Source organism: Nestor notabilis, unplaced genomic scaffold (genome assembly GCF_000696875.1).
Source record: "Nestor notabilis isolate BGI_N333 unplaced genomic scaffold, ASM69687v1 scaffold32223, whole genome shotgun sequence".
Taxonomy (NCBI): Eukaryota; Metazoa; Chordata; class Aves; order Psittaciformes; family Psittacidae; genus Nestor; species Nestor notabilis.
In genome coordinates, this window is record NW_009921111.1 from 1 (window position 1) to 27,571 (window position 27,571).

The 27,571-nt window shown below is 39.4% G+C and overlaps 2 protein-coding genes across 2 annotated transcripts; one reads left to right on the plus strand and one right to left on the minus strand.

Moving 5' to 3' along the window:
* Positions 1–826: 826 nt before the first annotated feature.
* Positions 827–4,998, plus strand: LOC104399899 (chromosome unknown open reading frame, human C18orf8; the record flags this gene model as incomplete). Its single annotated transcript, XM_010011006.1, has 10 exons — positions 827–871; positions 1,254–1,307; positions 1,621–1,749; positions 2,099–2,205; positions 2,931–3,050; positions 3,223–3,300; positions 3,465–3,569; positions 3,655–3,723; positions 3,866–4,091; positions 4,806–4,998. Coding segments are annotated over 10 exons (1,013 nt in total), but the record flags the coding sequence as incomplete, so codon positions are not given.
* Positions 4,899–25,262, minus strand: NPC1 (Niemann-Pick disease, type C1; the record flags this gene model as incomplete). Its single annotated transcript, XM_010011007.1, has 24 exons — positions 4,899–5,525; positions 6,159–6,321; positions 7,066–7,179; positions 8,214–8,445; positions 9,286–9,486; positions 9,878–10,007; positions 10,568–10,683; positions 11,444–11,634; positions 11,743–11,832; positions 12,391–12,531; positions 12,621–12,748; positions 13,554–13,668; positions 14,312–14,494; positions 14,948–15,137; positions 16,106–16,208; positions 17,137–17,237; positions 17,765–17,991; positions 18,365–18,735; positions 19,391–19,467; positions 21,179–21,428; positions 22,047–22,214; positions 23,092–23,267; positions 23,845–23,951; positions 25,140–25,262. Coding segments are annotated over 24 exons (3,780 nt in total), but the record flags the coding sequence as incomplete, so codon positions are not given.
* Between the last annotated feature and the right edge of the window lie 2,309 nt (positions 25,263–27,571).

Sequence of the window (27,571 nt, forward strand, 5' to 3'; positions counted from 1 at the left end):
TTATTATATTATTATATAATAAATATAACACTTATCAAGATTATCTAAATGTAACAGCTGGCACACAAGAGTGTTTCAGCTTTTAGGATGCTGGTTACTAATATTTATCATACATGTTTAGGAGAGGGTGAGGGAGGAAAGAAGGAATTGAGCATAAACTTGTGTTCCAAGCTTATGCCTATTACAGAAAAATAGTCAATATTAAGACTTCAGCACTTAGATTCTTCTTTGATTACCTTTCTGTTCTCCTGTCCTAGAAGTGTAGCAGATAATTATCCTCAAACTGGAACTAGGTAGAGCAGATAATTATCCTCAAACTGGAACTAGGTACAAATAGTCTGAGCATAGTTCCACCAGCACACGGCAAAGCAGGATGTTTCTCCTTATAAAAGAGAAAGGTGCTTTTAAAGAGCTTCTACAGGAGTGATAGCACCTTAACATCTGAGTTTAAGTCATTAATAGCAAGTATGACTGATAAATCTGCAGGTGGAGGTTTGTATTGAACAAAGGTTAGGATGAGAAAGTACAAACCAGTATTCCTTTTTACAATTATTACATAAATACAGCAGATGGAGTCTGTATACGTGGAATTGTAACATGCATGATGGCACTTGTCTGTTTTGAAGAATGTTTGCCTTTTCAGTATCAGACTTCCTTTGCAGATGATCTGGCTACATGAATGGGAATACCATTTTTTGCCTGTGTGCTGTAGGACTGCTAGATGTGTTATAATCTATCTGTGCCTTTTCAGTGTAAGATTGTATTTTATTAGTGTAGGAGAGCTGCCAGAGCACTATTGTTCTTCACCTTATGTTTCTTCCTGCAGGTCCAGCCTCTGTGACTAGTCAGTCTCCTGTTCCATGTAAACTCTGTATCCTTTAACTACTCTACAACTGTAAGAGGCTTTCTGAAGCCTTATTCTATGCACCATTGACCCATTAAGTCCAGCTTTAGCTGATTATACTTAAAGACAAAGTAGAATGCTTCATAAGAGACTAATGCTTTCATAGAATTATAATTATGGAAGTCTAGTATGCTACTATGCTTGGTCATTTGAGATACATGTATGAAATTACCAATAGGTACACTACAAAACTGAACATAAAATTCCAAGAATATGGTTCAAGACTTCCAAGATAAGGTGACAGTAAATGGAAGTACATTAATGGGATCTGCGTCAGTACAGTAATGTGAATAGTAGCAACAGTTTACAATCAAATGTTAGCTATTGATGTTAGAACTTTAACATTCAGATTCTTCTTCTTGGATTGTCTTTCAACCTGATATCATCATCAGTGCAAGTGAAGGTAAGCAGTGAGCTGTCTCAATCCACTCACTGTCAAAGGGTGGCTGGTTTATACCTTCAGTGCACAAAGCGGCTTAAATCAAAACAAAGCAGCTAAGCAGATGCACCTAGTAAGATGACTATTCTCAGTAGTGATAACTGAGGAGAACCCCATTTTTACTACAACTTTTCAGGGGTAATGCTGCTCTAAAACAGATTAAGGAAGGCAAATAAGTTATAATCCAGATGCATTCTCATTTAGAGATAGAAAAGTTGGATATCTAGGCTATACTATACAGGGCAATTCACTTTTTGTTTTATTCATTCAAATCAAGGTTACCTCTGGAGTCTTCAAGTGAAACTTGAACCTGTAGTTAACCTCTTGCTAGATAAAGGAAAACTGATGGATTTCCTTCTCCAAAGGAAAGAATGCAAAATGGTTATCCTGTCTGTATGCTCTCAAAGTAAGTTCAGGTGCTTTGTCTCTATCTTGAAAGTACAGTTTTGCTTGTTCATAAATACTGACACAAGTTAGCTGAGCTGTTCTTATATTTGAGATGACCTCTGAAGCTAGCTTGGTCCTGGAAGATGTCATTTGCCTAGACTACTCTCAATGGGCTGGTTAAATTAAGTTAGCAGCATGGAAGAATTTAACCCACTCCCCAGTTAGTTAAAAATACATCTGACATGACTGAAGGTGTTTCTTTAAGTTTAAGAATCAAGCTTAGATCAGAGATCACCTTTTGAAAATGGCAACATGGAAGCCCCTGGTTATTTCTCCTCATAGTTCTTTTTTTCTTTTTATCTTTTCAGTGCTCAGTGAGCCAGAAAGGGGATCATTGTCTGTGATTGCAACCGTTTTTGACAAACTGAATCATGAATATAAGAAGTACTTGGAAGCTGAGCAAAGCTATACTATGGTAAACCATGTTAGCTACAGCAGCTTACAAAGATAGGAGAATGCTATTTGCATTTCAGGTTGCATCATGGTGAAGACATGCTCTTTTCAACTTAGGAAATTCAGGTCTACCCTAAGGTCCTGGCTGCCCCAGGCTCACAGGAGGTGGTCTACTATGCAAGGTGCACTAAGACCCCCACTTACCACTCCTGTGTGGCAGGTGATGCACAGCTCATCTCCAGCATGACAAGTAACATACCCTAGTGCTTGAAAGCAAAAGAGGGTAGAAGCTTAAAAGCAGCTTGGAATATGTAACTTCTGAAGTAGTTTCCGAATCACTGATTTCATGGCACACTGTACCACTGCCCAACATGTGCAGCCCTGATGCACCTCAGAATTGCTTCTGTTAAAACACCAGGTTCAAGCACTAACTCACATAGTATGACCATATACTGAAAATCCTTTTAAAAAGCCCACAGCATGTGTCAGAGTAAGTCTGATTCATCTCTTTGCTTTGAGGCTTAACATAACAGTTAAATTTACATTACTTTTAAAAGCAGTTTTAAATGGAATACAGAAGCCTACAATGAACAGAATGCATTCTGTATAATGTGACCACAGATGTGAACTTGCTCAGTAACAAAACATGTTTATAGTTATGGTCCCAGTGGAGAACGATCTCTGTACAGATAAGACTAAAACTCTGCAACACTGCAGTTTTCTTTTAAAAAGGCTTTCTTCTTGCAGGTGGTAGAAGCAGGCCTGAGTAGAAGTAATCCACTTCTGAAACGTCCAGTTCGCACTCAAGCAGTTATTGACCAGTCTGACATGTACACACATGTTTTGTCTGTATTTACAGAGAAGAAGGTAAGTTAACATTAAGTGCTAGACTCCAAGCAGCAGGCTTAAGTTGATTGCTTGGAATAGCCTGCAGAAGGCTTTATTATCAGGATTAGGGTATTTCAATGCCCATCCTTATGGTGCTGTCATTAATAAGGGAAGCTATGCAAGTTCCACCTAACACTTTTTTCTTGTCCAGGAAGCACCTCATAAGTTCACTATAGCGGTCCTGATGGAATACATTCGCTCTCTTAATCAGTTCCAGATTGCAGTTCAGGTAAAGTACTTACACATGCCATGGGTACTACCTTACTTCATGAAATGACATAGAGTTTCAGATCAGGCCTGGTCATATGTCCAGGTCCTATAGAATGCTACCTTCTAGACTGTAAAAACTGGTATTGAGACATACCTTTGATGGTGGTCTTCCTGCATTCACAGCACTACTTGTACGAGCTGGTCATCAAAACCCTTGTTCAACACAACTTGTTCTACATGCTCCATCAGTTTCTGCAGTACCATGTGCTCAGTGACTCAAAGCCTTTGGTATGTAAGATAAGTTGCTTCAATAAGCTAGTGATGGAGATGAGAAGTCTTCAGAATCTTAAGGTTATTGCTGCTTTTGCCCTAGGCTTGTCTGTTACTGTCCCTGGAAAGCATTTACCCTCCTGCACACCAGCTCTCTCTGGACATGTTAAAAGTAAGCATTTCAGACTATAATAACTCCATGTCACATGTGGGTTAGCTTATCAAACAACCTACCTGACCAAGCTTGAAGTGACTAGCTAGCATCTCAGTCACTTGTTAGAAGCATAGTCTTACAGCTGTGATTGACTTCACAGAGACTTTCCACAGCAAATGATGAAATAGTGGAAGTTCTGTTGTCCAAACACCAAGTTTTGGCTGCCTTGAGATTCATCAGGGGCATTGGAGGACACGACAGCATTTCAGCCCGCAAATTCCTTGATGCAGCAAAACAAGCAGAAGATGACATGCTTTTCTACACTATATTCAGATTCTTTGAACAAAGAAATCAGCGGTTACGAGGAAACCCTAGTTTTACACCAGGTAAGCAATAAGCAGTCAGATACTCAATTGTCACTCCCCATCTAGTCGAGTCTGAATTACAAGATAAAACCCTTGGTGCATTTTAACCTGTATTTTAGACTTGCCTTCAAGCATAATTCCAAAGTTAACTTGTCACATCCCATTCTATACTACACCCAGGAATAAAGAGAATGAGCCAAACAGGAATTTGCAGATTAAGCTAACCTGTTTGGCCTGGAGTTGCTTGCACTTCTAGGCTTAGCTGAGTCATTACACCTCTAATTAGTGCTTTCTCCTGAAGCCAGAAACCGGGTCAAGAAACCTTTGAGTTCAGTTGTTTGTTTCCACAGATTACAATAATTCAAGGCCTGTTTTGTACTACAGTTCCTCTTATTTCAAAAACCAAGTTACACTGCTTGTACCAGCAGCACAGTTATCACCAGAGAGTCTGCAGGCACAGAATCCCACTTTAAGATGTTGTACCTTGGCAGTAAAGAACTCACTGATATGAATCTGCTGGTGAGGTACTGGAACTAGATCAAACATCTGCTTTAATACAAGAACACTTATCACAGAACTGGAGATAGCTTAGTATTCTACTGCTTTAAAATTATTAAACTCCTTTACTTAAAGGCATTAAAGATAAAAATCAGTGCTTATGAACTGAGGTAAGTTAAACTACAGTCTTGTTTCTTAAGTTTTAAAGTTAATGTCTGTTCTCCCCCTGCTCTTTAGGTGAGCACTGTGAAGAACATGTCACCTTCTTCAAACAAGTTTTTGGAGAACAAGCTCTCATGAAGCCCACAACACTCTGAAAAAATCTTCCACTGAAATGTATAAACTTAATTTATTGCATTTAAGTAGATTTTTGAACTACAAAATTGCTATTTTATAATAAAGTATATACAAGATGTTTTGGCAAATAGTACTAAAAATATTACAACTTGTGATGGCTTCCCCCTAAAAATAGAGACAAAAATTGCATTGACCTGCATTTAAAATCAGTGTCAGTGGTTTAGCAGTCCATTCTCCTACACATCACCTCAGTTTCATTGACAAAATAAGCTATTCAAGTCTCAATACAGCTGGTTTAGGTTTCTAGAAGAAAAAGATGCAACCTGTTGACAACAGAAGTGTTTTAGTAATCTTAACACATCTAGTTTTAGTAATACTGTTACATGAGCCACACGTAGCATTTCCTGAGTTTAAAGCTATGTCCAAAGCTGCAGCTGATCTCTTTTAGTTGAATCTGTGCAGGAGTCAAGTCAGTGGTGGTTACAGTGTGATAGTCATAGAACATTGCTGCGCTTCAGTTCTTAAGAGCTGGGCCTAAGCCACAGTTCATGGAGTCCACTGAACACTGTTTAAAAAACTAGAAGTAGAGGAGTCGTTCCCGTTCTGTACCTCTGGTCCTCTCTTGTGCAGCGTGAGTTTTAGCTTTATTTACTGATGGGCCTGAGAGAGAGAGAGAGAGAAAAAACAGAGTTAATTCCAAAGTCTCATTGCAGCTGATCAAGAAGCATACATGACTTAACTGTCCAAGTCTAGCTTAACATGGATGAGACTTCAGAAACATGCTTCTGCTCAGCTGTTAATAGCTGGCAGCAGCACCAAGGGCAGTAGGTCAATCTCCCTTAGTCTTAACCACCTTAAGTAAGGCTGAGTTCAAGTATACTTTTAAGAGCTACACTGTATGCATGAATTCCCAAATTCAGAAGGGCAGTGTTTGGACCATCCAGCGTCCCAGAGTAGGTTTGTTGCTCCCCCCACCATCCTGTCCCCCGGCTGAGATACAAATAAATCATGCTACTGTCTGCTGGGCCATATGGGCCTAGCAGCCATCTCCACAAAAACCAGAACAGGGCAAGGCTGCAGTTGCTTCACCTCAGCACGCCTGAACAGTCAGTGTGCACTGCCACCAGTCAGCCCTTGCTTTCTAACAGCCAGCCTACTTGGAAAAGTGAGGCACATTCAAGTACTGCTTTTGTATCTTCGCAAACCTTTCAGTTTCATGGAGCAGAAAAGTGTACAGAGGCAGCTAGCTGTTTCTGTTTGAAGCATGTTTTGGAGCCGACTGTCACATCTTACCTATGTAACTAAGCAGAACTGGAAGAAATATTAGTCCATGTGTTGCTCCCAGTAGAACCATAGCTAGATACATCTTGAAGTAGAATATCTTGAAGATTTGAGACTTGGAAAAAGCCAGGACTACAATCCCTCCAAATTTGGTCAGTGTGATACCACTGAAAACCTGTCAATAAAAAGAAAAAATAAATAAATTTAAATATTAAAGTGCTAAGTAGGGCTTTATATAATCCATCTGCTTAAGGTATTTAACATTTGCTAAAATTTTAATGTAATTTGAGGCTCCTATATGCAGTATACCTCCCTCCCCATTAGTCCTCAGAATCAAATCGAAAACCTAACTCAGGAGAAGAGTTCCATTTCTTGGTCCCACTAGAAACTGGCACCACAGGACAGGCTCAGTATAGTTAAAAACCCACTAATCTGTACAGCCACCTAGTTTATTGTTTACTTTGGGCAGAGATGAAAACTATCACCTGAAGTAACTCATATTCCAGTGAAGGCCCTGTACATGCATTACCAGAACAGTATTCCAGCCCCAACCATGTCACTTAGACAAAGTGATATGACAGTACTGCCTAAGCACTGAGCCGTGCTTGCATTCCCAAAGCTCCAGTTGCATCCCATATTCAGAACAATCTTTCCTTGTCACCTCTGGAAGAGAGAAGCACTTAAACTCTAATGGGACAATTCAAGGTTAACCCAACCTACTAGTTCAGCTAAAACTTTTAGCTGAGGTAGTAGTAACAGACTAAAAGTGGGAGTCTTCATCACCCCTATTACTAGTAGAAGCCTAGGAAGAATTTTCAGCATTCCAAAAAGAAGAGGCAAGGCCATCCTTATGATTTAAGGACACTGGCGTAGTTTGTAACTTGGTTACCCATTTCACCCCCATACAGTAGATACTTACTGAGCTGCCCATGTGAGACAGAGCTGCTTCTGCACGCTCTACTCTACTGCCCTTACTACTAACAGTGAACGCTCTTGTTACATGGCTGCAGAATTCCACAGCGATACCACAACTCTAGGGAGCAAAAAGAAACAGGTATGAAAACATCATTTTAGATGAGCACTTTGATAATGTCTCTACTCAGAACTCTATAGGCAGGCTAGAAAAGTTCTGGCAGCTGTGATCAGTCCCCAGGGTTAATGTCATTGGACAGTACAAGCTCAGTATTACTTGCTTTGTAGGGGCTGCTGCAGGTGTTGTACAGCATTTTACCACCAGTCATTACTAACTGACAATTAATCTGATTAAACAGGAATCAGAACATTAGAACATTTTGGAGAAGAAAAGTTTCTTGATACTGAAGAAAGCTGGCTTCAACAAGGTGCACGCAGTGAACACTGAACACTAAACTCCGTTTACAGATACTAGCTGCAATAACATTGCTTTAGAACAACACTGAGTATTCATGCTGATTTGATACCACGGAAGTTCAGCTGATTAGTCGTTTAAAATACAATACTGAACTGTTGGCAAATCTTAGATTTATCTGGCAGGTGGATTTGCATGAACATATGCCCAGTTGTAACATGGGGCAACCGTTTACTGTCATAGCATGCTACAAATCTCTGGAAAGCAAGGCAAGCAGAACTCCAGCTCTCGGCTATTAGTTACTGTGTTCTGGAATATTTCACCAAAGCACTCTCTGCCCGAGTGGCTTCATCTATTTATGCAGGAACAATACTGGTGCTAGCACATCACAGATCTACTCTGTAGAACATAAATACAGCAAAAGCCCTGACGCTAAACTATATATCCTTACCTTAGGCATGAACAGCTTCTGTTGATGTGCAACAGCACCTAGCCTATATAGTAGCAACACAACTTGCTATGAACAGACTATACCACACCAGCTGCAGTACAGCTGACAGTTCAATGGCTTTATATTATCAGTACTAAGACTAGTTTTCTACAGACCATCTAGATGTATTACGATAGTTTCACTACTGTTCAAATACCTGTTAAAATTTAGTAGAAAATACATATATATTCATGATACTGAGCAGTAAGACACAGAATTGTTCAAGACTTGGCAACAGAAGCTAACTTACCATGACAAGGTTTACTAACGAAACTGCATTCAAGCTGATGCCCCAGAGCCACATCACCCCAAACATGTTGATGATGATCATAGCAATAGTTATTGAAACTACAACAGCAGCCCATACTTCAAAACCAAGCAGCACAGTTGTCACCAAAAATATTGATCCCAAGGAGATGCAGAGGTTAAAGATAGCATCATGCACAATTGTCAAGTACTGTTCATAGAAGACATAAAACACACTGTGGAAAGAACAGAAGTTGTAGTTAGCCATCTTCCTTGTTACATGCTAACATTAGATTAGCTTCTGTACTACAGATAAAGTACTTCCCTCCTAACAGGGGGCACCAACAGAAACTAGCTTCCTAGCATCAGTGGAGTAACTCCTATGGAAATGCTGGCTCTTACATGACAACTTCTCACTAACACTTCAAATAAAGACTGTATCGGGAAGTCAGAGCAATTCCCACACTCCAGTATAAGCAGCTCCAGTAGCTGCCAGAAGGCAGATCCTCAGATCAACTGAGGTATCTGCAGAAGCTACTGCAGAGAGCCTGAACCGATTCATTACACAATGAGACCACAAGGATGGATAGGATTCTTTGACATGAAAAGATCAGCTGTACAGGTAACAATTCTAAGAATTTCATTGTGGTACTCTTCCACAGTCTGTAGTATATGTTAATCATGCAAGCATTAGATAAGCTGTACTTGGCAGCACTGCTGCCTTTGCTTTAGATTTAAATAATTGAAGTCAATACAGTCACATTACAGATTGCAGCTACGCAGGTCAACAGATCTGCTCAAGCTGGAACTATTCAACCCTACTACAAAAGCTAGGAAGGGCCTGAGCTACTTTTGTAGTGAAGGACAGGTTGATGTAAGTTAGTTATCAGCCACAGTTGGTAGTGCTGTGGATGTAAGTTATATTTTTGTGGTTTTACTATAAATTCTAGAATCTCTGTATTACCTTCTGTTAGACAAAACCCAAGACTCAAGTCTCTAAGATGTTATTAGCCAGTACCTTCTCCTAGTTGCTCAAGTTGAGCATTATCACGAAGGCAAGCAAGATGTAAGCATACCTGTAAGGAAACACCCGGTAGTTCCTCTCTTTGATGCCCATGGTTTCAGTGATGTTATCTGCTATAACACGAGCCTTCTTCATAGCATCAATAAAATCAGATGATGTTTTCAGTACAGTATGATAAGTCATAAAGTAAGTAGCTCCAACATCAGATTTGTTGTTTATAAAGTTGACAGCAGAGCTATATGCAGCATGTCCTCTACATAAACATAGGAACATTAAAAGTCAATGTCAGTGACCACCATTCAAATTTACTAGCTTTTATAATATAAAATCTTTTTCTAGCAGTTCCCAAAACTGCCAGAAGCTTCAGAGCACAACACATTTCAAGAGTGCACAGGATATACTGGAACAGACTGATTAAAGAAGTTGTTCTTACTCGTACAGGGAAAAGCAGGTGTTCCATTTAATTGCTGATGCATTTGTCTTCACAGTTTTGTTTCAGAAGATATTACAGTACAGCCAAGATGTCATTGTCTGCCTTTCAGAAGGACATTAAATATCTAGCCTTGCAGACATACAGTTACACTTCCACAGCAAGTAACTTCAACACACTGGGCTAAGAAAGATACATCAAATATGGCTCTTACCCTTTGCCACATTTAGGGTTTGGGTTGTCTGATAGGAACATAGGCAAAAATGTCATGAAGTCTTTCCCCTGTGGTCTCTGCTTGCCTTCTTGAGTCAGTGGTCGACAGCGAGTGCAGGATGGATCAGTGACTGAAAAAATACATGATGGTGGTCAACTATAGGATCAACTATTCTTTGTCATAACACTAGTAACTTCTGACTTGCAATACTACAGGATAAAGTTCCTTAAAAAGCACTTTCACTGATGAAGTAACTCATCAGCCCTGAAATTCTGTACAAAGTTTGTAGTCCTTTACTTTTATTTATTACTACTAAAGCAAGGGCTACCACAGAACTCAGTTACTTGTGCACTACCTACCTTGAAGCCAATGAGAACTATACCAAACTGAAGGATCTGAACAAAACCCAGAGCACTAGGCTTGTGAGCCCTACTGAACCCAGCAGAAGGATCAAGTTATTTTTTGAACAGTCATTACAATGGCTGTGCAGGTAGGCTGTCTTCAGCCTGCAGCATTCCAGTAGAATGTTTACATTCACTCAAACAACAGTTCAAACAAATTAGAGGGCAACTCAAGAAGTGCCTGCTCACAGCAAGAAAAGCTATTCACCTGACTCACACCATGATAATGTTTTGGCTGTGAAGCTTATAAACCAAACTAATCCCCTAGCAACAAGATGGATGGCAATACCTGAAGCATTGCAAAACTGTCCAGTGGTATTGTAGACTCTGCAACAGGATGATTGTGGCTTCACCCAGTCAAAGTAGTCATCAATCCAGGATGATGGGGCATAGCCTATCCTCGTGCTAATAAAATAATGCAACATATCCATCATCAGTAATTTTATGTTTCACATCCCTTGACCTCTCCAGTGCTGACTTACACCATGTTTTCTCATTCTGGTCCAAGCTACTTAGCTCTTCATGTAGTCCCTTGCTCCAGTACTCCATCCAAGAGCCAGTCTTACTTGTAACACTGGCTAACAAGCAGAAGGAGCTTCTTCCCCATATTCAGGTTCTGCTGCCAAGCTCAGCTTTCCACTCCCCTGTCCATTCTGGGCCCCATCCTATTCCAGTTATCACTGCCTCGGTTTTTAAGCAAGGCTTCTCCTTCAGTTAGGCTGAAGTGAAACCACTGGAGCTACAGTGGAAGGAATCAGGAAGAGACTGTCTTCAGTTGTTAGCAATTGCCCTCCAGATACAATTCCTGCTTAGCCTTGCTTGGTTAGACTAGTTCATCCAGCAAGTTCTGAAGCTGAGCATGCAAACCATTTTCCAGGAGATCTTAACCACACCAAGAGGTTTTCATGAGTTCTTCCTACTATTCCCAGATTCCTTGAAGGATCAAGCTCTTTCTTTAAACCCAAGTACATCAATATAACCCAATAGTCCAGACAGGTTTTATCCTCATTCTAGGAGATTGCCACAGCTTCTTCCCTTCCTCCCTCCCAAACCACAGTGTACAATAGTGACAGTTGTACAAGCTGGCCTGAACTAAAGTAAAGGACACACTGGTCAGCTACATCTCTTCAATGTGACTATGTGGAGAAAAGCACAAGAAACTTACTAGCTACCAATTTCTGCAGCATTGAAGACTTGCTGGACAAGTGAATCATTATTACATCCCATTCCACCACACACCATGTTCTGTCCTTCCAAAGAGGTGTAGTTGTGCCCTTCTTCTAGGACAAAGTAGACAGGAGGACCTGCATGCAAGTACTTGCTGATGTGGCTGAAGTAATCTACTACATAGGAGTCCTAAAAGGGAAATGCTTGAGTTACTATTACATGATGTTGAGGTAGCACAAGGTAAAGGTTTCAACTGAGTCACAAATTGCTGAAGAGCAACATAATCTTAAGACTTACATCTGGCATTGAGAGACGCTGATCCAGTCCAATCTCTACATTGTGCATAACTGCTGTACTGAATGACAGAACACCCACAAACACTGCTATCTGCAAAAAAGCAAATTCATGGAAGCAAGAACTACACAGAAACAACAAGCAATAGAAGTCATTTACTAAGTTAGTAGGAAGCACGCAAAGAGGCTTTAGTTTAAGTATGCTACCCAGGCTTAGTACAACAGTAGCTGGGTTTTACTGCCACTCAGAGCTCCCTTTGGAGCCATAAAGGAAAATTTATACTTAGAAGGCAGCAGTGGAAGGTATGACAAACACTTTCATTAGTGAGCACAGTAATCTCAATCTGAATCACAGATTCAATGACACTCAAGATTAATGCAGTGCAGGAGCCAACCATGTGCTGATTTTTGACACCTGAAGTGATTTGATTGTCAGTAACGCAACTCTTAAATCAGGGCTTTGGTCGGGCCTCCAACTACTTGAAATACTTCTGCAGTTATTAAAGCTTATTCCATTAGCTGAAAGCAAAAACACTAGAAGGTTCATTTGTTCTGTTGTGGTGAAGATTTTTCTTCAGTATTTAGACCTTAAGGCTCACTACACTTTTGCTCAAGTTTAGATGATGGCTTACTTTAAGCAGAGTATACATACTACTATTGGTCTCATCCAATCCTTAAGCAGATATGGAGAATACAGATTTTTGAAGAACAGAAATAAGATGCTCTCAGAATGCTGGACTTCACCCGTTTCTTCATTGCTCTTGATGCAGCACAGAATATCCAGTCTATTCCTCTAAAAAGGGATTAAATGCTAGATTTAGTACAGTGCTGCAGAAGATGCCATCCCTATTACAGTGCAGTTACAGGCACATTTATGCTCACCTCTTGACGCCTAATATCCAAGCCCAGGAGACTTACAAAGCAAGTAACTTGAAGAATGAAGTCTATGAGCACAGCCATTCCAGCAAACAGGGAGAATGTGCGGACTGCTGGCATCGTAGACAGTGTCCCTGAAAGAAGTGACCCAGTTTGTTAAAGCTTGTTCCCTTCTCTTAGAAATGCATGAGCATTTTCTAGACACATATCCAAGTTAAGTGCTAGCCTTAAAGCAGGACAAAGAGCCTTTCTGTTGAGTTAAGAAAACAGCTGAGATGAGACTGGCTGCAACTGCTTGTCTTTGATCTGTTTGACAGCTTTAAGGCTGTGCAAAGTAGTGACTGGCTTAAAGGCATTTCTTAATTCCGAAGTTATTAGTCTTGTGCAGACTACGTAAGAAGATTGTTAAAGAGCACTGTCAAGCAAGCTCTTACTTCAGTATCAAGCTACTCAATGCAAGATGAACCAATGGCAAATTACACTCCAGGTAAAGAAGTTCACTATGAAAAAGGCCAATTCATACCTGAAGAGTAACAATATAAGATACACCTCTAAAACATACTGTAAGAGCAAACCTCAAACTTGATCTCTTGTAGAGGCATTTTTCCAAGCAGTAGCAAGATGACAATGCAATATAGGAGTTAGTGATATTATCAAATGTCGGGGTGTACTAAGGTCAAATTTAGACTCGTCAGTCACTACACATCAGTAAAAAGCTCCAGCCTGAAGAGCCTGACATTCAGAATTAGATCTTTTTAGCTGTGCTATTCTTCTGAAGTATTACAATGCCTATCCCCAGTTAAACTTGATTATAGCAATGAACAACCAAGCTAAGCTTCCTCTACAAATTCTTGCTTTGTTTTCATATTTTAGTTTTGTACCAATTCTTGCAACACACAGGTATAAGGCCCTTATCTTCAAAGGTTAAAGAAGTCTTACCAAGAAAGAATGCCAGTGTCTCCGAAAAAGATGAGAGAAACATACTGGGTGCCACATCTCCCAAGACTCTGCCAATTTGTTTATCCAGAGTTTCACCCTGAAGGCGCTCATCTCTCTGTTTTAAGACAGTAATTCATTATAATTAGGAATCATGCAGTTTAGAAAGTGAATTCATATGGCTTTAAAAAAAAAAATAAATAAAAACCCCTTCAAACATACCAAATTATCTTTTATTGTTTTTCCTGCATTAGCACAAGTTAAATAAAAAAAAGCAGAGATTCTCCAATACAAAAGCAGCATGAACATCCTCTGTTGCCTTGCTTGAAACTTAACTTAGCAGTGTATTTTAAGTTCAGTAATTCAGCCTAAACTACACACTTGCCAGAGGCAGTGTCAGTTGTAGTAGGTTACTGAGCCTGTCAAATTAGAAAGCAGATTACCCACTAAGACTTGGTGTCAAAAGTCTCTGGTCTGAAGCACATAGTTTAGTCTGTGATTACTGCTCATAATACACTTAAAGTTACAAGTGATCAAAATAGGAGTCAAGTTCTACATCTACCAGAGAAGGATGTTAAAGATAGGAGGGGCTTGCAGAGGCAGAAATGTACATATAATCTTGGCTCTTCAAGACCACTCTTGTGAGAGTCCAGAGCTGCTCAGACTGGACTGAGCACTGGAATGCAGAAGACACTGCTCCAAGTTAACAGCCTTCAAAAGAAGCCAGGCATGTTCACAAGAGTGTGTATGAGAATAAATACCTGAAGTGTCTGGACCATGATGAAAATGTTGTCCACCCCAATAGCCAGCACCAAGAAGGGAATTACTTCTATCACAATCAGTGTCAGTGGGATTCCAAAGTAGCTGAAAATGCCTATAGAACATGCCACTGAGCTCAGTACAATCAGGATGCCTGCAATGCCCAGGGATATCTTTGAATCCACCTAAAAAAAGTTGTAACAACCATCAGCCAAATCAGCATCATCACACAGGACAGATTATAGCAACTGTAGAAGCCATGTTCTTGCACTAAGTGTAGTTACTAGAAAGCTGCTTTTCTGGTTCACATGAAGATCCAGAAATTTTTAAAAAATAAATAAATTAAAAAAAGTCAGAACACTCCAAAACAAAACCACAAACAAACTTGAAGCTAAAAGCCTTAAAGCTGAAGTTAACTGCATATCAACTGAAAATACTTGAGGCTAAGAGGCATACATGTACTACCAAGTATGACAAGGATAATGCTACCCCTAGTTCCTGCCCAAGGGAGTCTCAATGCTTTAAGACAATCTTGAGTATGAGCATTCCACAAAAATATTTAAGTCACTTAAAGCCAAGTAAAGCTAGTAAGAAGGGTGTAGCTTCAGTGTTCATAGCAATGAGAACTACAAACATACCAGCAGTCTTCTGCAGCTCTGGATACGTCCCAGAGCCATAGAGATGTACAAAAACATTACAGTATAGCTTATCAACACAATGCCAATATCACTGTTACTTTCACGATTGATTTCATCTTCAATACTCCGTTCAGCAGAAAATGATACAGTTAAGTTTGGATTATCATAGTTCTTCAAAAAGTTAATAAACCTAAAAGGAAAAAAAAAGTTAGTAACACTTTAAAGACAAAAAGCATCTTGTATTAGAAATACAAGTTGGTTGAAGGCAAATTTAAATCATCTGTGTGGTACAAGAGTGCACTGTGGCCAGACAGTGCTTTGAGGGACCTTCCTCATTTATAAGAGGGGTGCTGGCTACACATCCCTAGGACTCTACTCTACACACCAGAAATACACTATATTGAAATACTCTCCATATTCTCTCCAGAGTTTGGAGAACAATCACACATCTTGCATAAGCTATTCCAAAATGTAAGTGCAATCTTCCTCAAACTCAGATCTGGATATACACAGACGAAATGTGACTGCTGCTTGCTTAGAGTACTTAAGGGCTAATAGTTTCATTTCAGTTCCCCTAACTGAAGGGAGATGCTTGTGACATAGGTAGATGCTTAGTTGTACTTGTACTTAATCTCAGATTTCCTAGTACAGTAGCTTTTATCTGAACTATTAGCCCAAGCAGTTGGCCTGTGCAAGCCAGCATCAGCTCTTCAATCAAGATGGCAAAGGGGGATGAAAGCTTTAGACACTTTTAAAAACATGGAAGATGTTTTTAAAAAATCGGAGTTCAAGAATTAGAGGATAATGCAGACCTCTCCACTGGTGGTTAACACTCCAGTTGCTTGAAGAGAATACCTGTGTGACTCTAGGCAAAGTAAAGTATATCAAATCCTTTCTAAAGTTACTTATCAGCAAGTACTACTGTACTAGCTGGACACTAACAAGACTAGATCCTATCTCCGCAAACCAAGCAAACTATGAAAGATAAAAATGAAAGTTTTATGACCAGCACAGTTTGTCCTTAACTGGTTCTGCTGCCTCTCAAAACACTCCTGTAGTTATACAGAGGAACAGTACAGTGCATGTGTTTTTCACATTTCTACAGTTAGAGCTGCTCTAAGTAATACATGCATTCCAGAATATAGGAAACCTACTTACTCTTTTTCCCATGCCAAGGCTTTCATTAGCTTTCTTGAGTCATTGTAGTAGTTGTTGACAGGAAAAGTAATAACAAGAGCTGTAGCATTATTATAGTTATCATCTAGAGCAGGGGAAAAAAGATGTCAGGCATTATAAAGTGGAGCTTACATTTCAGTATAGGCAGGTACAGTTAAGTTTAAAATTAGTATTGTTCAAAGCAATCCCATCCCTACCACTCCATTAAACACAATCACAGACTTCTCAAACATACTACTGAAATAAGAACAGAAGCTGGTAAGCACTCCAGATTGTATTCAAAAGTAATTACACATTATTTACTATGTTCATGGCACCCCCACATTAAATTGTTGCAAGATTAGACAAGGGACTATTATATAACCAGTGCTTATGACTTTCCATCCAAGAAACAGGATGCGGTTTCCTAAAATGTGCCTCTTGCATACTTAGATTCTATTCAAAGCAAGTACAAACCCCCTACAGTTTCAGCAAGAAGTGCCTGCCTTCAGAGGCTGTTTTAGTATATTTGTTTGGTGTATCTATCAAATTATGTTTAATTGGATAAACTGCTTGAACAAGATTCTAGCTTCAGAATAATTATGGAAGGATTTCTTTTGCAAGCACCTCAGTTTATTCTTAACTACTTTGTCAGAGCAGTGACAAAACTTTAATCTAACTTAAAATCAAAATACATGCACATCCCAGCATGTCAACCTGAGATACTTTATGTCTTTATCTAGTCTCTAGAAACCAGAGATCCTTTAGCAGGCCCAAAGCAGACTGAACATTTGCATACTTGTCAACAAGACAAGTATGTTCCAGTAATAGACTGTCTGCATTTTGCACTTCCAGACTAGTCTGCCTACGATCTCAGCATGGATCTACTAGAGAAACTAACTATCCTTACTTACAAAACTCCAGTTTCTCTGGAGTACATTTAAGCACCTGTGTTAGAGAATGCACCTTTAGTGCATTAGTGCCAAGAACAGCACACAAATATGTACTGTCATGAGTTATACTGCAACACCTACCATCATATCCTCCCAACACCAGCCATGGAAATACAGGTCCACCAAATGTTCCTAAGCAGGGATCGTGAAGCAAGCTTGTGTCATTCAGTGATGCTGGAGCCCTAAAGAAGTCACCAGCAGTAAGTGTTAGCTTCTGCTTTCAACTGAGGCATAGCACCACAGGACAGAAAAAGTAGAGAACTGTTGTGTTGTAACTGATGATATATCAAGAGAGAAATGAAGTAAGACTGCTAGTGATATACTGCCCTTGTGCTATGTTTGCTTTGAATTTAAATACAATTTTAAAGGTGTCTCCCTTGTAGCTAAGATAAGGAGTAGCTTCTACCCAACTGAACTGAAGTGAAGGTGAAGTTTCTATAGAACAAGTAATTGAAACATGTTTAAGGTAAACCAAACCAAGCTTAACTAGAAACCTAATAAAAATGTAGCTCCTGATTAAGTACTAAGACACAGAAACACAAGCAACCTATACTAATCTGCAGTTCCACAGAGTATTGAGAGTTTAAAAGGGGTAAGAGGGTAACAAAAGGTTCAAGAGGACAGTGAAAACTAGCTAGTTTTGTTTGCCAGCAGGACAAAGGCCTAGCTGGCCTACAGTTTGAAAAAGCCATGTAACCATACTGCTTACCGAACACAGTATAAGAAGTGAGTGTGGTAGTCAGCATAGACAAAGAACTCATCCCCAATAGTGTGATCTAGAACAGAATGACTGTTCTGAAAGTAGTTGAGTACACTCAGTATAGTGCAGTTGTTGTTGTAGGGAGCAAGAGGAGCCAGGCAAATGTCTTTCAGCATTACAGTCTCATTGTCAAAAGAAGCAGTTATGTTGACAATAGCATCCTGCAAATTCAATACCTTGAAAAAAAAAAAAACACAACAAACCAAACCATAGTTTAACAGCAGCACAAGAAAGCACTTCCCTTGCAAGACAGGACTTAAGTGCATGCTATATTCCTGTAAGTTTCCAGAGGCAGTGGCACGCCAACAGCAGCATGTTACTCACCTGTTATTCCCATATTCACACCAAGAATACTTAATTTGACTTAGCTTGCAAGCCTACTTGTAACAAAAGGTTCTCAGCAAAAAGTTTATAGCAAGACTAGGAATTTCAATATGAATATCTAGCAATTGTTTTAATGGATACATCGCACTACAGATGAAAGCCAACTCCGTATGGCTATACCCATTAGGTATGTTTAGGTCTTTCCCCTTGGAAAGTCCCAGTTACCTGATGGAGAATCTCTTTGGTAAGAGGAGGCCCAAAAGATACATCTGCTCCCGATGGGTAAGGTGAATAGGTATGTGGATGGCTCTTTGGTGCTTGAATAATAACTTGTTCAGTACGAAAGAAAGGCCCAAAGTGTGTGTCGAAGTACTCCTTCTCCTTGCGAGCTTGGCTGCTTGGGGCTGACCAGAGATCCACAGGGTTTGTAGTTGCTTTAATATATACAAAGCCTGAGCAGCACATGGCAATGAAGACCACAGAGAAGAGGATAACAGGACGTGGATTTCTGACACAGAATGCCCCCCATGATGTGAATGTCATCCTTAGGCCATTCTCAAACCTTTCACCAAGCCTTTCACCACAAGTAATTTTCCCTGTAAGACCAAGAATTAAGGAGTAAATGTTTGAGAAGTCAGTTAAACAGTATTTTCTTTAAGTCCACTGGGACAGATGAAATTTTGTTCTGTCTGTAGTAGACACCGAAAGCTATGTCTACATTGATGGTCAGACCCAGGGACCAATCCTTGACCAATCCCGGGGAGCAGAAATCAGCTTGTACCTAACACTGCTCCTTTTAATGCAAGATTGTCTTTGGCAGAAGTAGGCACAAATAAAGGTAGGAAGCAGTTAAGAGATACATAAGCATTAATATGAGCTGCCTCAGCTGGTACGCAAACTACAGTTCTCTCACAACATGCTTTGAATGGATGCACAGATGGGTCAGAACATGATCAAACTGTATCAGCATCATGTTGCCCCCCTCCCTCCAAACCCCCAGCTTACAAAACACTCCAGAACTTCCTATTCGCATAGCTAAATTCATAAACTGCATACCCAGGGCTTCCAGCATCCAGCAAAACAGGGTTAAGTTCTACCCTAGAAAGAAAATACTGGCCAAAAAACCTGAAATAAAGCCCTGTAAGAATGGATTACATGGCCTAACAAAGCTAAAATTCCTGAACCCATCCACAGGAAGGGGATGCATTTACAATGAGTTTTAATAAATCTCTTACTTTATCCAGCACTTACCATTGTCATGATGAGAGTTCACAGAAAAGGCTATGTTGCTGTCAATTGGCGTGTACTCTGAGACAAAGTGCCGTCTCCTGCAAGACAAAAACCTATGTCACCCTACTCTCCCAAAAAGGTATCTTTTGGGGTTTGTACAGTAAGAATAGTCTAGTGCTAGTAATAAATTAGACGCTTGACTCCTTCAGAATCTACAGGCACCTCATGTTGCCTCTACACCCATCCATCCGAGAACATCAATCTCCAGCTTTATGTTCCTTCAGAACAACCTACAGCCACATCATCTGTCTTAATAAACTTTTCCATCTTGGATCAAGCACACATTCCTTATGCATATTTAGAAGACCAGTAGCATTAACAGCACAGAGAATCTCTTTAAATTGATTATAATTTAAAGTGAGAACATATGCAAGAGATCTCCATGTTAGAAATATATTACTTCATTAGTCAAACTGCTTAAGTTACACCTACTTAGCCTGAAGAAATGGGGAAATGAGGAAAAAGGAAGCTACTTTCTTCCTATTCTGAAGATAGGCAAGTTATAGCACAGAATACTTACAACAGACCTACATTGCTTATACTCGTTCCCAAAACCCAGAGGAGAAGCTAAGTTCAGTAGCCTCCTCATAGTAACCTAATCAGACCTCCAGTTATGGCAGAATGTTTTGTTCTATGAACCAGACATTTCAGACTTATTTCATATAGTTTACTCTGCATGTTGCCTACTAAAGTAAGGCTGCTGAGCATGTCATATGCTCGCTGTACCCACTATCCTTTTTCACACAGTTTTAATTATTATTATACAGCAATTTCAGGTTCCTGGTCATAACTGAACAATACTAAAGTTAAACTGGAAAGTACCACTATACTCCAGGATATTAGATAGTGAAAGCCTCTGGAAAATTCTATTAAGAAATATTAGTAAGTTTCCACTGCTCTGGATTGCTAGCATACTCACAAAGCATTTATAGCTACAGCTCCTTGTGCACTTTACTATCAAGTATCAGATAGCACAGAAGCTGGCTTGCTGCCCCTCACTTTACAAATGCTATAATTACTGCTAGGTCAGCTTTTGTCTAGTTGTTTCAGGAGACTAAGGAGAAGTATTCATGACTTAATCTGCAGTAGGGCAGCGATCGTTTTGTTACAAGTATTAGTCTGCAAGAAAACTATATTACAATAGCATCTGGCTGGCAGTGATCCTGAATTGAGTTCCTATAATCCCATTACCTTTAAGTCAAACTTTTAGTGATTCTTTCCCCCTTAACCACATCTCCTGACCAGGTTAAACACTTTCTTGCACACATAGCAGCCAAAAGTAATGGAGGTTTTAAAGAAACACTGCATGTGGCAAAGAGGTTTCTCCATCACTGGAATTTTTCAGCTCATTCCAACTACAGGAATGTTCCAATTTAAGAAACAAGTGATTGGAGGAAGAGAACAGGATTGCATTTTTACTTAGTCATATGGGTTCTCCAAGATACTAATTTATTCAAGTACTGACCTTGTCTTAAGCATTGTAAAACCCCACTGCTTCCAGCGAAGTTTGTGTTTGATCCCATTGCTGAGGATGCTATGAATTGTGCATCAGCTAAACCAACTTCTATGCTCACTTTCTACCATGTGGTTTTAGGTGTTAGAACACTCACTGTAAGTATAAGCATCTGCTACAGAACATGACTTTTGGCTGGGTAAAGAAATAGAGGCATAAGCATTCTGTCCTGAGTAAAGGAAGCTTTCAAGGAAAAGGCAAGTGACTGTCAGAGCTGAGCATTTTCGATGCTTTACCTGTAACACCAGACTCCAAAAACTAGTGCAAAAAATATGAGCAGAAATCCCATGTAGGAGATCCACATGATGACATACACAGCATCCAAACCAAACAAAAGCCAAGGAGCAGGCAATGGAGGCGGTTGAGGTTTTGGACCACAAACAATGGAACAGTCCTGACAGCTGCATGGTGCTGTTGAATCATCCACAGACTCATTACAGCCTTTGGTAGCATTGTTCATAGGATTCATTCCATGGACAGGAACATCTGACAAATCAAGTTGCAGAGACACGTAAAAATTCAGACCTTCATAACAGAAGCTTCCCAGTTAAATTAGTTAAGCCTTTACATGAAAGCCCCTATCCTCTATGTAGGGTAGCTTTTCTTGGTTTTACAACTGAAGAAGCCACTGCTGTTTCCATAGCAAGTACCAAATATTTACAGTTGTCTAGTAACTAAATGACTGGTCATGTTCCAGAACACTTCATTCTGTAAAACTAGTAAGCGCATACTGCTGTCATCCCAGCAATGTCACCCCCTTCATCTCTTCACACTGAAAAATGGGTAACAATTTCTTTACAAAGAAATCCTAAAGGATTAGGGTACCACCCTCGTTTCCCCAAAGAACGCAAGCTATCCAGTTGCCTATGCTCAATCCATCGCTTAGCAAGTTTGAGATCTATACAGCAAGAAGCTGCATACAAAGCAAGTGCAAAGTGTGACTTCCAAGCAGATATCAAGAAAGGTAATCAGTTTCTTACATTGCTTTGAAAGCCTTCAACTGCAGATACTCATTGCTGGGCAGCTGTTTATCAAAGCAGTATACCAGCTATAACACACAGCCTTGACAGAAGCTTCATAGGCAAGGACTAATCAATTTCTTACCTGAAAAGATAGGAATAATGTTGAAAGGAGTTTGTCCATTGTCTTTACTAAACATGTACTCAATCCAGTTGGTTGCATTGCAGTCCTTGACATCCTTCCCACATAGCAGCCCCAGTGCTTTAACATTACTTGATGGAGCCTCCACATCTTTGCAGGCATTATACATTGCTAGGAAGAGTGCATGAAGACAGAAATTTATTAGACCCATGTTGCTGTTTGAGTGAGCACTTCTAATAATTATAGACTCAAAATTTCAAGAAGAAACATCTTAAGATTGTTAAATAATGCTTTCAGTTTTATTTATAGCATTCAAGGTTGTGATGCTTTGTTACAGCTATCGTGCTCCGAGTAGGCCATACGAACCTGCTTTACGCTAGAACCTACTTTACTGTTTGAGATGGAACAGGGCTTAATACTAAGTTCCTTTCAGGGAAAGTTATGACAAACATTAAAGGTAGTTTCAACCTCTAGGCCACGTACGACTTTCAGGTGTCTCAACTTGATTAAAGGTTACCGCACCAAGGGTATAAAGACTGAATTAATGCTTCAAGTTTGCTAGAAATTTTGGTTGTATTTTGGCTTTGTTGTTAGAAAAAATTTTTAGACTTAAAGGACAAAAACGGTCCATTTCAAGAGGAACAAGTGCCTCTTACAGAGCCATTCTAGTGCACTGTGTAAAAACCTGACCATCATACTTGCCAGACAGTTTCAGTATCAGGTAGGCTTTCGACGTACCATATTTGTCAACAACTTTGTTTTTCTGAAGTTAAAGTCATCAGGGTTATCAGCTATTAACCATTTGTATAGATGTCCAGTCTCAGCTGAGTCTTCTAAACAGTAGTATTAACAGTGTCAGTGCAATGTATCCTACCCAGGCAGAAGTTAGCATTCCACCTGTTTGAAGGGGGACTACCAGTACCAATTTGATGTCTCAAACTTCAGAAGACAGTCAAAGAGATGTTTGCCCCTCCCTGTTCATCCCATGAAAGCACTGGTCTTGTTACCTTGACAAAAGCCAAGGCAAATTAACATGCTGTTTACTCACCATTTGCAAAGCGGTCTCCAATAAAGTACTGCAGCTCTGTAACACTACTTTTGTTCTCTTTTAAAATTGGATCATAATAGGGTATGGTGCTTGTAACATTCAAAAAGTCAGACTGATTTGGACTGCAAGTCAGTTCACAGAAGAGGTTTATCAAGTTGTAAAAACATGATGGACATCTGGGTAGGAAAGTCAATGAACAGCACTCAGATTAAAACATAAAGATGCAAGAAATCCAATTTAACCTACAGAGCACATAAACATTCTGCTAGGAGTGACAGAATAAAATGTTTAAATTCTGCAAGCTTTTAATTGGCAATACAACATTAGCTGGTGCTTAAAAATGTGTAATACTTAGCAGTAACATCAACATCATTCACTAACAAAACTGCCCACCTCAAATAGCAAATACAAGCAGAATTTGAAGGAAAAACTTAGCTGCTGCTAGCAGGATGACTTCTGTTAGAACAACAAGACTGAAAAGTACTTTACGTCAGCCTCTTCTGAAGGCTTCATTATAAATACAGTAGCTTGAGGCAAACTAAGGTAACGTTTATTCTACCAACTTTATCTAGACTGCAAGTAGTTTCACGAAATTAAAGCCTCCTGATACAGATTAGGAAGTCACTCCAAGAGCTTGCTTCAGTAAGCCTCAGAATGAAGTTACCACCTTTTCTACACTCCACTTAAAAAGAATGCACATTAAGACATGTTCATGTTAAAAAGCTCTAGTTGCTTTGCCATTTATTAGCATACCTGGAGAGAAACTGCAGAGGCAGCTGCAAGTTGTTTTTCAAAGTCTGAAGTTGATGAACATCACAGCAAGTGCTAACATTGCCGAAGAATAAACCTGGACAGAGTTCCTTAAACAAGAACAGTATGAGATCAGGGGAAGGAAAAGCATGTTTAAGACTTCAGAACTCATGAGAATTTTGGGTTCTATTTCAGCATATTTTAGAAGACAGTAGCTGCTGCTGTGGGAAATGTAGGGAGGTGGGGAAAATCAGTCTGATAAGATTTTTTAGAGAATAGGGAGAAGGATCACTTCCTTTTAGAAAGCTCTTTCAGATGATCTTTAGTCACCAGGGTCTATATATAAAATGATAATGGTATTTGAAAAGTCTACTAGTAATAGGACAAAGTATGTTTATCCGAGTTCAAAGTATTCCTGCAGCTTATCTTCTAGTATACCTTCCAGACAGTATCAGATTCTAGAATCTCAGAAGGCAAGCCACTAACAACAAAAATCATCTGTTACATGGCAGAGTTTTCGTGTTCAGTTTATAGAAGAGATACATGCATTTAATTCAACTGATAACATACAAGAACTGTACATTAGGTCTTCAGAAACAACACAAAACAGTACTTAGCTCAGCTGCATACTTAAGTCACTCCTGCCATCACCCAAACCACTGTTTATAGCTATTTCACACTTTAAAGCTTTGAACTATCATCTGTCAGAAGGCAAGTGTGGCAGCATCATCCTACATTGTGTTTCAAATACACAAGCTCTATTTTGACTGTGGTTTTGTTCACTTTGACAGCTAAAGCCCAGATAAGGAAATATGGTCTCACACTAGGTATAGCTAAGTGCAGCTAAACTGAACTTTGTCCAAGTCTGCTCCATTTGAATGGGTGTCAGCTACTGCATTCTTATTTAAAGAAGAAATCAGGAACAATCATCTGATGGAAAACATAGTTTACTCTTGTCCTATAGAGACTGGATGGGTATAACTGCAGAATGTATTGTAGTTTGGAAGTGTCCTAAAAAAACAGGGCTATGCCAGTGAGAAAAATATGCAGGAAAGTGAACCAATCCTGTATTTACTGGTATGTTTGTGAAAGCCTGTAATCACATGTTTTGGAAACTTCTCCTATCTCTGAACAGGAACTGTTTGGCTCCAAGCTATTCCTGAGAAGTCAGAAATAATCTGCTCATTTTCTTATCAGGTTAGGCTAAAAAGCACTGTACTGCAGGTCCAACAGAATCCAATACAGAATTCCAAAGTGTAGAACTATTTTTTAGCAGCAGACCTCCAAAAGAATCTCACCTGCATTAAGTCATAGCCATCCTCTGGTAGTGCTATTGGTGGTCCATCATAAGCACAGTTGTACCTCTTGTCTCCAGAAGCAACTCCACATTCTCCATACCAGACACAGGATTGTGGAAGTACCTAATCAATACAACATAACCGATTAACTGCAAGGAATAGTTGCCTAATTCCTCAGTTATTGTGGAGTTTATGTGCCAACATTCCAAAAGTGATTTACAATCCAGATTAACTTTCTGCTAAATATTAGCTTGTACCAAATAAAACACCCATTAACAACAGCATGTGTTTTTGACATGTGCACACCATTACCAATCTCCATCTCAGCTCCTCACCAGTCCTCAACCAGTCTAGAAACAGGAAGTGCGCTGTCTATAGCTAAGACCAAGAATTAAGAAAAGCCTACAATAATGCTCCAGAAGCATTTCCAAATATAAGATCAGGTAGAAAATAATTTGTTCATGCAAGTGGATTAAACCGTCACTTTAGAGCACATGAGTCAGTGTACACGGAGAGAAACATATTGCTTACATGAAGTATTTCAGTTCCTCCTGACACCTTTTAATCCTTCTTGCAAACTGAAGTCAGTGACAGATTGAGTAAGTAGCAGCATAAAGAGGATTCTGAAACAGAACTTCATGGCTCTGCACTCGCCATGGAATGCCATATATTGTCACAATCTCAAAGGATGCTCTGCATCACCACTTCCAAGCCTAAGCATGCAACATTTAAATAGCCTTACAGTGCTAAGTAAAAACTTCAAATCTCATTTTAGAGATGTTTCCATCTAAAGGACTAGTGAACAACACATAAATTGGTCCTTTATGTGCATAAGGGAAATTGAAAAAGGATAATGGCACCTTGCAATCCTTGTATTTTTTGTTCAGTGGTACTGACACCAAGACATCTGAAATACTAAACCAAAATATCCTGAAAAACATTTAATGCAATAACTAGTTATTTACAAAAAAAAAAAAATATCTTTAAGACAGCTCCAAGAATTCCCTATGCACCTGGGCTGCAAACAAAAACCAGACTGCACAAACACGTACTGCAGTTGTGCCAGCTCTGATCAGAAGTTCGAATGGTACAGTTTGAGACATAACTGACCTACTTTTATCTCCTGAACAACCTTGAACTAGCATGTGCAGAAACACCATATGCTTACACTGCAAGGACAGACTGCTGCGCTTTGTGCTTGACCATGAATAATACTGTTTACTGACTAGAGAGGCCCCTAAAAGGCTGTATTCATAATACCCAAGAGCTACCCAGAATTACAATGCCTCTGCAATACCCATTTTTGTGCTAACACCACTGACAGTTCCTCAAAAAGTATGTAAGTAATTATTAGGTTTTAAATCGGGCAATAACTATCACCAGTTTACCTGATCCTGTTAGAATTGTAAAATATTTTTACCTTAACTTAGGCAACATGGCCCAATTCAAATTACTCACTAGAAGCCAGGTCCAAGAATCAGTTTAAGTACCACCCATCCAGAGCACTATTTCATTTCCCTACTCCAGCATTTCTTCTAGCTAAACCTGTCACCAGCTGCTCAGTATCACCATATTCTTACATACAAGCTGGAAACCACCCCTTAAGATCACACTTGTAAACACTAAATATTAAGACCAGCATAAGCCAAAAATTTCCATAAATTGGAGTCTATTTACAGAAACTATATTGTAAATGTGTTCATACATCAAATTAAGAAGTCAGTGTTTCTTTGACGCAAAATTACAAGTCACTATCTTCACCTCTGCTTCCTCACACTTGTATACTCCAGTTTTAATCGCAAACAATCTACTAGTGAGGAAAGATGGCTTAGTGTCACTTCTGACACTGGTACCTACAGACAATCTCTTCAAGCAGCAGCACAGATTCAATGCTATTTTTGCAAATGAGCAAAGAATTTTGAGCAGCTTACTACTGCCTGTGAGAACGGAATTAGGTATTTCTTCACTATCAGGCTGGCTTCCATGTTTAGACTAAAATGGTTTGTAATCATACTTTTATGAAACTTTCTATGTTTCAGTAGGTCTTGTCATCTAACACTTCCCAATTTTAAAACCCACAAAATTATCAACCTACTCTTTTCAGACAGACTAGCTTCTTCCAGAGTGGAAAGTGTGGGAAAAGTGGTAATGCAGTTACCAGTTGCAAAAAAACCCCAAACTTATCAGGGCACTTCCTACATAGAAAAACTTCTGTGTTGTTAAGTAAACTTCAGTTACCACATCAGGCTGATTGGTAGCTCTATTGTTTTAAAAATATTATCTGAATTTCAGGGTAACACTTCCTTGATTATAAATACACAAATACAAAATAAAATACAAGCTGTATTACGTCTAAATTTACTGACAAGGCTTTTTGCTATCATTTTCAGGACAAAGCAGTTTACTTGCACATGCCACTGGGTCATGCACCA